General features: G+C 35.9%; 1 protein-coding gene across 1 annotated transcript in view; it reads right to left on the bottom strand.

Annotated features, from left to right (window-relative positions):
- ccdc50a (coiled-coil domain containing 50a) overlaps window positions 1-11,211 on the bottom strand; it is a 23,863-nt gene that overhangs the window by 2,629 nt on the left and 10,023 nt on the right. The window contains exons 3-9 of the mRNA XM_016521905.1: window positions 8,119-8,248; window positions 6,039-6,129; window positions 5,687-5,783; window positions 1,738-2,565; window positions 1,010-1,134; window positions 892-936; window positions 689-793 (exon numbers count right to left, since the gene is read on the bottom strand). Of these exons, the coding sequence (XP_016377391.1) occupies window positions 689-793; window positions 892-936; window positions 1,010-1,134; window positions 1,738-2,565; window positions 5,687-5,783; window positions 6,039-6,129; window positions 8,119-8,248 (1,421 nt within the window). The remainder of the gene's footprint in view (window positions 1-688; window positions 794-891; window positions 937-1,009; window positions 1,135-1,737; window positions 2,566-5,686; window positions 5,784-6,038; window positions 6,130-8,118; window positions 8,249-11,211) is intronic.

The following is an 11,211-nucleotide window of genomic DNA, read 5'->3' as shown; positions in this document are numbered from 1 at the left end:
AATAAAAATAAAAAAAAAAAAAAAAAAAAAAGTAAATATAAGCATTGTATTTTTTATATATAATATAAAATATAATAGTATTATCAAACTTTATTTATTTAGTATTTTTATTTATTTATTTTATTATTTAAAAAAAAAAAAAGTAAATAAAGTGCAATACTACTAGTGTGAGCACCAAACCAAATCTCCAGGTGTTCTCATGAGAAGACTCGTGCCATCGAGACTTCGCTATGAATATTCACAAAGCTGGAATGCTGTGCTTTACAACTATACTGAACTTGTGCTGAGGGGAAGCACCAGTCATCAAGAAGCAAGCAGAGAAAAAAAGTACACCTCTCAGAAAGCATACAAATAAAGATCATTCTGTTGTCAGATGTTTCCTATCTGGAGCATTGGGATCGCTGGACAAGGGCTTAATGAACTCATTTTTGTGAAAACCTCAAATTCGACCAAAATTGACATATTTCTCTTTTTTTGCCTGTAGCTCAGAATTAGCTTGTGCGCATTCAGACTCATTTTGCCAGCATGGGTCTCTCTCTCTCACACACACACACACATTATTTGCATTTATTTATGTAAATATTTATCAATCTCCAAAAATAAGGTATTAAATGTTGGCTGGATCGCTCTATTGAACGATCAGCATTCAGGACCAGAACTATGTGTAGTTGGAATGAATGTTGCTTACCTTATATTCCACCTCAGGTCGTCTTCTCTCCATCACTTGTTTCTCCTTCTCTTTTGATCTCTTATACTCCCTTTTCTCTTCCTCCATCAGCCGTCGGGCTATTTCCTTAAAATTCAATAACAAAACAAATCATAAAACAAAATGTTTTATCTAGGTGTAGCGACACCCCTGACAGTGCAGAAAAACAATGAACCATGCCGTACCTCATCTTGTGCAACTTGAGCGGCTCGCCTGTCAAACTGACTCTCCTGTAAAAAAAGACATGGTTATATTTGTGGATTACAAATCACCATTAATTACAACCACCGAGACTCAAGATACCTTAATTTCTTCTTCCTGTAGCATGCGTGCCACCTCCAAGTCTTTGAGCTCCTGGTCTTGTAGTTCTAAGTGGGCCAGTCCATGCGTTGCCTCCTTCATGCCATATTCTCCTCGCACCTTCCGACCTGCAGGGGGCATCAGAGGACATCAGTCCACGTTGAAATCACAAAGAGCGACACACACAAAGATATAGTTGACCAAAAAAAATTCCGTCATAATTTACTCACCCTCTAGTTGTTGAGTTTCTTTCTTCTGCTGAGCACAAAAGAAGATCATTTGAAGAGCGTTGATGGTAGCCATTGATTTCCATAGTATGGAAAAAATTACTAAGGCTACTGTCAACTGTTGGTACCAACATTCTTCAAATTATCTTCTTTTGTGCTCAACAGAATAAAGAAACTCATACAGGTTTGGAACAACTTGAGGGTGAGTAAATGATGACAGATTTGTAATTTTTGGGTGAACTATAATTTTAAGCCTTGTAACCTATTGGCATAGTAACCCAAGCAGCCATTTTTGGTTTGGGATTAAGAAGGAATGATCAAAAAGGCCCAGATTTAGTGTACAAGATTCCCCCGAAATTATATTAGAGAGTCCAGATCCAACAGAGACAAGAAACCCAAATCACCAATGCACAGGAAAAAGGAAATCTTGACAGCACTCCCACCACCAGATGGCACTGCAAAGTCCAAGCAGGTTCACTCAAACACATGGACCTCGGTCTATACCTCTCTCTCTGGGAGAATGACCAGGGGACCGGCCCTCATTTGGGGGGCCTCTGAGAACGGGCTCCTCAAACACCTCATTGGGACCTGACGGGAGCCTCGGCCTGTTCCTGAGATCCTCCCACTCCAGGCTTTCTTCTGTCCGTCCTCTAGTTGGGGCGAGACCGTAATCGTCCAGTTCTCGGTCCCTGCTTTTGTGCCTCCCTCTGTTCCCATCTCTGCCTCGTTCTCTTTGCCTCTCTCTGCTACCGTGTCCATAGCCATTTTGGTCCATCTCCCGGTCCAAGTTCCTGCCTCTGTCAACTTGCTTGGCGTCTCTGCTAAACAGTCGATCTTGACTTCTTGTTCGGTTTCGATCTCTCGACCTTTCCTTAGTTCTCTGTCCATCCCTTTCTCGTTCTCGATCCCTGATCCTCTCCTTGTCCCAGACCCTGTCCCGGCCGGCAGAGTAATCTCTGGGAGGTTTCTCCTTCCGGCGCACCACTGGCTCCAGGTCATCCCATTGATCTTGCTTCTTCCTTCTATGTGGTTCTGTGTAATCGAGATCGAGAGGTTTGTTTCTCTCTCTCGAATAATCTTTCGGTTGTCGCTCAGGTGAGTGGTACTCTAGGACCCTTCCCTTGCTTGGACTCTCCGGATGCCTAGATCGGCCTAACTCAATAGGCTCATATTCTGGATATCGACTATGGTTATTGGGATATCTTTTTCTGTCCGGCTCAGGAGAGTTGTACGGGGAAAGAATTTGATTGTAGTCGTGATTCTTCCCTTTTCTGTGACCTGGAGAAGCAGAACGGGGTTTCGGCTCTCGCAGGTCTGATGGAAATCGGGGGGCTGCGTGAAAGTGAGTGCGAGGCAAAAGGAGGAGTGCAAGAACAAGGAGGGAAATAAAACTCAACCAGGTTAGTACACAAGGGTTAGTTAACTGTGGATGATGCAGGAAGTAACATGGTAAATAAGGCTACTGTTGACAAGTAGTACCAAACCATTCAAATGAAAAGGTTAAAGCCAGGGTCCAAAATTAGCTAATGCCATGCAAGCCAAGGTCAAATGATTGGAGAAAATTTAACTCGTTCTTTTAAGGCCATTCAATTGTATTTCATTTTTTATATAAAAATATAAATACATACTTTATTTAAAAATGTGTTTATACTTGAAACATTTTCTTTTTACATTTAATCTTTAGGACAATGTACTCATTTAGCATTATTTGTTTTATTTTTTATTTGTTATTTCAAGTAGCTGGCTGCAAACCATTTTTTTTCTGCAACAAAATTCTTCACAGATTTCTCAATCCTAATGCCTTAATCTTTTTTTTTCTACAACCAAATCTCAAATTAGTGTATGGTAGGCATTTATAAATAGTCCCATGTGCATTTTCATTCAGATTTATGGCAAAAACCAAGCCTTTTTCAAGACTTTCAGACAGTAAATCGTTTGTTTATCCTCCTACAACTACTTCTTTATCACAGATTCATGCATTAAGTATTCAGCTAAACATGTCTGATCTCCTCCCCAACACATCCCTGCAGAAGCGCAGCCCAGGCCTAATTGTTTGCATCCTGGCATGAGAACGGAGCCCAGCTATGCGGTCACGGTTTGAGAGGGGGAGAGAGAGCTAAAGATACTCCCCGAGATGCTGAATCTTTTATGTTGTGCCCTGTAGGTGGGTGCTAATCTGTGCTTATCATGGCAGCATCCTTACAAACAGAATATCAACAACATGAAGCAATGCACTACGTGCTGAATTTTCGGTCTTTAGGGTTAGAGGGTTTTGTTGAAACAAACTATTCATTAAACACCCATGAATGAGAGATTTGAGCGTGTTTAATGAGGCAAACAGACCCTATGGGTACGATACCGGCTAACCAGCAGGAGACCCTAAACGCATTCAAATGACGGCATGAGAGAATGATTACATAACATGTGAAAGCAAACAGTTCGAATGCAAACCGTGGCACGCAAGGGCAGCCGCTCAGGGCGGGTGGTTAACTGATGCCGTGTTGACATGAACTTGCATGTCCAGTTTTGTAGCATTTGTCACTAAATGGTAACCCATTACGAACACAAGAAGGTCTGCTGGTGTTATTTTAGATGCGAGGCAAGAAAGCCTTCCCAGAGTTCTCTAATGTTTACTAAACAAACAGTTGCACACTGACATGCGGTCAAGTTAGTAGACATTTTGTTTAACTTCACAACAAACAGATAAAAGTGTCTGGAGTGCTTGGGGCTTGAAATGCACGAAATGAGTGTTAATTACGGAAATTGCTTCCTAAGGCACAAGTACCTCTGAAACAGTTAAACAGGAAAGCGCAATGTATGCCAAAATTTCCACAGGAATGTCAAAACTCCAATGTCCTACTACTGGCTGACTCTCATTGTTAGTCCTAACTATATATGAAACAAAACTATACGATTTTTTTCTAATGTTAGTATTTTATTTATTTTTTTTAGATTTTAGCGTTTTCTAACATACATTATGTATTTTATGTAAGCTACAAAATATTAATGCTATTAAAACAGTACAAAAATATACACGATTAACCAATTATTTGGTTATTTTTATTTTCAAATGTGTTTCAAATTCAGTAACTGGATTTAGCAATTAGTTCACTCAACTAGTGTTATTTTAGATTGATTTTGTTATTTGTTTTTGTTATGTTTATTAGTTTTGGGGTTTTTGTTAAATGTGTCTATTTAGCTGGATTCAGCAATTAATTTACCCAAAATGTTATTTTGAATTATAATTTTAGTAGTATTTATATACAATTACATTTTTAATTAATATTTTGAATTAGCATTTTATTGTTATTTTCACTTGAATTTTAGTAAAATGTTTAGTGATTCTTTGTGTTATGTTTAGTAGTTTTTTTTAATACGTCTTTTTAACTTAAATGTATTTTAATTTCAGTTTTAGTAATTTGAGTACTTAAATGTAAACTTTCAGTTAGTAAATCAGTAACCAGATTCAGAAATTAATTTTTAATTTTAGTTATTTTATTTTTATATTTTATTTTGTTATTTTTGGATTAGTTATATACTATTATAATTTGTATTAATATTTGAATTAGCTTTTATTTTTTTATTAAAAATTTTTAATTTTAGTGATTCTGTTCTGCGCTTTTGTCATTTTTTTTTTATTTCAGACAAATAACATTTACGCCGAATGTAATAAAATCTGAATCATTCTCGCCCAAATTGCTCAATTGCACTACACAATTTCTTAAAATTCTCTGCTCTTAGTTTTACTCCAGTCCGCCGCTGTCCAAATATCCAGCGTTACGTCAATTTCGCACCGACCGGAGACAATTACCAAACTGTTCCGCGTGTGTATCACACCAATATACATATTTTGCGACAGCAAATTAAAAAGATATTAATTATGAAGGTACTATATTCAAAATAAACCCTTAATATTTGTATTCAAAACCATCTAAAAAAATGTAATGCCTGAAGAAATAAATGTAATGACTTTTTAATGCTATTTAAGGCCTTAATTTTCGCATAATCCATTTAGTGACTTTTAAAGGGGTCATATGATGCGATTTAAATTTTTCCTTTCTCTTTGGGTTTTGTAAAAATCGACGCGTTTCAAAAGGGCGGGGCATAGAGGAGAAACAATAATGTACAGTATGTGGAAAATAATGTGTTTTTTTTTACTTTAAACCACATAAACACATTTCATTACACCAAATACACAAAATAATGTTCTTTTTAGCAGCATCATATGACCCCTTTAATGCTTTTTACTGTCCTGCGGAAACCCTGTATCCAGTGAATTCAGAATTCAAACGTGATGTGGTGCTGTAGATTCAGTGAACAGCTGTGCAGGAAACACTGCAAAAGCAGATTTTCCAGTAGTCAAATGTGTTTACCGATCCAAACCCACATATTCTCTTCTCCAAACCCCATCTTTGCTTGATCGCACACCTTCCAGCAGAGGGCGTCTACACACCTTTATCGTCGTGGTACTCCTCAAAGTTTGGTTCCATCTGCTTTTGCCGTTTTCTCTCCTCTTTCATTTCTCGCTCCTGCAGCTTACGGGCGATGGCCTAGTCGAACGCATATAAACATGAATTCAGAAGAATGAGTGGGGGGAAACGAGCATCGCAATGCTGTAACAGTCATGGGTGTGGACACATCTATGCTTTTCTTATGGCCAACACACAGAGAATGTGAGTATGCATTCTCAAGTGTTACAAACACAATCACAATGATGTCATGTGACTGCTGTGGGTGTGGCTGAACCGAATCCGCACAGCTGACCGACCTGAACCGAGTGTGTGAATGTTGTGAAAGACTCCCACCTCATCTTTCTCCTCCTGCTGCCTCTGTTGTTGAGCCTGCCGGACCAGTTGTTCTTGAATCTCCTGAGCAATTTCATTGTCGCTGCGTGCACTGACAGGACAGAGAAAAGAAAACATTTGAGTTTACACACCGAGTTCTCATATCAGCCACCATGGCTTTCACTTCCTGTGCCTGAGATGAAAGTGTTCTTGGAAGACTGACTGCAGTACTGGGTGAAATGGGTTACATAGTAACTATAATCTATGGCTGGAACAATCATAGATTTGTGCCGATGACTAATTGTCATAAAAAAAATAAGTGTGATTGATGATTTAAGTGCCTTAAGAAGTTGTCCATTATTCACATTAAACTTTGAATCATACAATAAAACCAGTGTTGTTTTGTAGTATTTTATTTATTAATATGTTGAATATACTTTTAGAATATTTTTATACTTTTATTTTATTTTAATTTAAGTTTAAGCTTTAGTAATTGTGTTGTGCTTTTGGCAAGTTTTTTTAATGTCTATTTAGCTTTATTTTTGTTTCAGTTTTAGTAATTTTAGTACTTAAACTATTTCAGTTAGCTGCATTTCTATTTTTTTTTTTTATTAAAGAGTTAGTTGCATTTAATATTTATATTTTATTTCTGCTTTATTTCAATTAGAGATTTAAATTGTTTTTAGTTAACAATAAAATAAATAATATATTTAAAGATATTTATAATATAATAGTTACTAATATTTAAATGTTAAATATTTATATATTGACAATTAATTTCAATAAATACAAATAAAATACAAACAAATTACTAATACTACTACTCCTCCTCCTACTACTACTACTAATAATTTATGATTATTATTATGCAGCAGCTCTACAAAGACAGAAGACAAGATGTTTTTGTTATAAACTGTTAAATGTATTTGATCTTAAAGAACTGAAAGGACAATCTGGCGTCTATCTTATATTTCTTATATTGTTCTTTATACAGGATTAAGATATAATTCACCAGTAATTAGTAATGTGATTACCATTCAGACAGAGTAATTAGTAAAGCAATCCCATTACAACATAGTTAATGTAATTAGTTTGACTTAAAGACATGTTTAGGCAACACAAACTTTTCAAACAAGTAGCACAGAAGACAAGAATCATTACACTATTAGGCCTAACATTGCTTTTAAAAGAAGTGTTATGCTCACCAAGGCAGCATTTATTTGCTAAAAAAAAATACAGTAAAAACAGCAATATTGTGAAATATTATTACAATTTTAAATAAATGCTTTCTATTTTAATATACATTAAAATGCTAATTATTCTTGTGATGCAAAGCTGAATTTTCAGCATTCATTTCTCCAGTCTTCAGTGTCACATGATCCTTCAGAAATCATTAAAATATGCTGAAAACAGTTGTGCTGCTTAATATTTTTGTGGAAACCATACTTTTTTAGTATTAGTATTGATTTCTTAAAAAAATCTTACTGAGCATAAAATATTTGCATTGAACTGACTTAAAATCTGCAACAGTATCTTCTGCTGGCATACGGACTGCAGTATTTGAGCTGTGGAACGAGTCTCCCCTCAGGCTCATGGGTCGCTCACTCTGCCAAACTCAAACTCTGATGATAGCATCAGCTCAGGGACCTTGAGACGTCGCCCAGCAGGAAGGAACACTTTATCCACATGTGTCATGAGCAGAAGTCAAAACATTTTACTGCCACAGTGCACTACGAGACGACACAAGGCCTCCGTGTTCAGACACAAGCTCAAAGCGCAGCAGGAGCCAAACTCAACTTCACCTATTATGTTTCTGTGTGTGAAGCGGAGACACAGCTTTACACAATGTCAACATCTGAGTGACAACACGAGTTATCAAGGACTGATAACTCAAGTACACACTCATGTACTTCCACGCCTTCTTACAGCTCTTATCTCAACAGACAGCAAAACAAGCAAGATTTCCCAACTGGCCTTCCTCTCCGCATTTAGTTGGCGTTCTTTCACAAACAGACACAGTACAGTTTGACCTTTAGCCTCTACATGCTCAGCATCATTCTGGTCTCATATAGTCTTGTGGTGAGGGTTTCAGGTGACTCACATGCGGCGATGTTGTCTCTGGCTCTCGGTTTTGGCCCGCTGGTCCTCTTCCTCCTGCAGACGTTTGGCCACCTGCAGGTCCTGCTGCACCAGGCGGCTCTTGTTGACGTTGGATGCCAGGTGGCTCTCGACTGGAAGAGTAAACGAAGAGAAACCTGACGTTTAGACGTTCACTTCCCACCATGTCTAATTCAAATAAATGACGCATAATTATAATTGAATATTATATATTCAAAATTATACTATATACAAAGATACATACATATATATTTTATATTTTTATATTTATAAAAATAACCTATTATATATTCATAATTATGAATAATAATTAAACAAAATATTAAAATAAAAAAATTCGGTGAAAACTACCAACGCAAAAAAAAAGATAATAAAATTAAATAAATAAATAATAATAATAATATAAATATTAAATAATAATAATAAGAATAACAACAAATAACTATTATTTTTTTACATTAATTTCTGTAAAATTATTAAAACATAACTGTGGATTGACAATTGAAAAATATGACAATTCAGTGACCATAGATCATGCATAATGTCATCACATATTACATATTGATATACACGAATCTGAGAGCACATGTTCTGAAATGGCATCAAATTTGTTGCCATTTCAAGGCTGTGCTAAATCGGCACGGCAGTAAATCGTAGACACTGACGCAATTCTAGCAGACACTGTGCCTCATCTTCCCAAAGTCTGAACACTTTTATTGATCCTGTGACTGCGAGCGCACGCTATATTTAAGAAAGAGCACCATAAAGAAAAAGAAAAAAGCTATAAACTGAAACATTTATGTGATGGATATACCTGATGTCAGTCTAGCTGGCAACATTTTTTACAAGGAGCCATTTTGAACGTTAAATCACATGATCCTTCAGAAATCAGTCTAATATGCTGAAAATAGTTGTGCTGCTTAACATTTGTTAGCATTAGTATTCATTTCTTTAAAAAAAAATCCCAAAATACTTGTATTAAACTGACTTCAAATCCATAACATTATCTTCTCCTGCACACTAACTGCAGTCTCCCCTCAGGCTCACGGCTCTCTCGCTCTGCCCCGCTCAAACTCTGATGATAGCATCAGCTCAGAGACCTTGAGACGTCGCCCAGCAGGAAGGAACACTTTATCCGCATGTGGCATGAGCAGAAGTCAAAACATTTTACTGCCACAGTGCACTACGAGACGACACAAGGCCAGACACGAGCTCTAACCGGAGCCGGAGCCAAACTAAACTCACATATTATTATGTTTCTGTATGTGAAGCAGAGACTCAGCTTTACACAATGTCAACATCTGAGGGACAACAGCAGTTATCAAGGACTGATAATGCAAGTACACACTCCTACAATGGCTCTTATCTCAACAGACGGCAAAACAAGCTGGATTTCCCAACGGGCTCTGCAGCGTCTGATACTGCTAAGAATTTGGGAAGATTTGAGAAAAGAACGACCTTCCTTTCCAAACAGGAAGAGTACAGTTTGATCTCTAGATGATCGGCATCTTTCTGATGTTTTGAGGTGAGGGTTTCAGGTGACTCACAGGTGGCGATGCTGTCTCTTGCTCTCGGCTTTGGCCCGCTTGTCCTCTTCCTCCTGCAGACGTTTGGCCACCTGCAGGTCCTGCTGCACCAGGCGGCTCTTGTTGACGTTGGATGCCAGGTGGCTCTCGACTGGAAGAGTAAACGAAGAGAAACCTGACGTTTAGACGTTCACTTCCCACCATGTCTAATTCAAATAAATGACGCATAATTATAATTGAATATTATATATTCAAAATTATACTATATACAAAGATACATACATATATATTTTATATTTTTATATTTATAAAAATAACCTATTATATATTCATAATTATGAATAATAATTAAACAAAATATTAAAATAAAAAAATTCAGTGAAAACTACCAACGCAAAAAAAAAGATAATAAAATTAAATAAATAAATAATAATAATAATATAAATATTAAATAATAATAATAAGAATAACAACAAATAACTATTATTTTTTTACATTAATTTCTGTAAAATTATTAAAACATAACTGTGGATTGACAATTGAAAAATATGACAATTCAGTGACCATAGATCATGCATAATGTCATCACATATTACATATTGATATACACGAATCTGAGAGCACATGTTCTGAAATGGCATCAAATTTGTTGCCATTTCAAGGCTGTGCTAAATCGGCAAGGCAGTAAATCGTAGACACTGACGCAATTCTAGCAGACACTGTGCCTCATCTTCCCAAAGTCTGAACACTTTTATTGATCCTGTGACTGCGAGCGCACACTATATTTAAGAAAGAGCACCAGAAAGAAAAAGAAAAAAGCTATAAACTGAAACATTTATGTGATGGATATACCTGATGTCAGTCTAGCTGGCAACATTTTTTACAAGGAGCCATTTTGAACGTTAAATAAAAAAAGAGAACGAGGAATTTTCTGGCTTTCAAAATGAAATAAAATAAATTAGATGAAAAACTGAAAACTTAAATTAAAAATGCTGCACTGGCAACTAAACTAAGTTGAAGCTCTACTGCAGTGTTGTTATTGTAAACTAAAACAAAAAATGAAACTATTATATATATAGTTAATTGAAATCAAGCTGAAAATTGGCACACAATTATTTTAAAGGGGGGCGGGTGATTCCTTTCTATACTCACTGTATAATTATTAACACTAATAAAAAGAGCTCTACTGCAGTGTTGTTATTGTTAACTAAATAAAAAAATACATATATTAAAAATAATTTTTGTTAACTGAAATAAAGCTAAAATATATTAGATGAAAAACTTTTAACTTAAATAAAAATGTGAAATTCTGCAATGGTGACTTAAGTTGAAGATGGAAAATTATTTAAAATAATAAAATTAGTAACTAATAAATAAATAAAATTAGGGCTGCCACTAACGACTATTTTTATTTCGATTAATCTATCGACTAATTTATTGATTAATCGATTAATCTAAACAATTAATTTCCCACCCAAAAAAATCAACAATTTTAAAGAACATTTTATTAAACTTGCAACTTTGCCATTCAGTAGTGTACCATAAAAAAA

The sequence above is a fragment of the Sinocyclocheilus rhinocerous genome, unplaced genomic scaffold (genome assembly GCF_001515625.1).
Source record: "Sinocyclocheilus rhinocerous isolate Xijiao unplaced genomic scaffold, SAMN03320098_v1.1 scaffold450, whole genome shotgun sequence".
Taxonomy (NCBI): domain Eukaryota; kingdom Metazoa; phylum Chordata; class Actinopteri; order Cypriniformes; family Cyprinidae; genus Sinocyclocheilus; species Sinocyclocheilus rhinocerous.
Note: the sequence above shows the minus strand (reverse complement) of the source record. Positions and strands in the feature narration are given on the sequence as shown.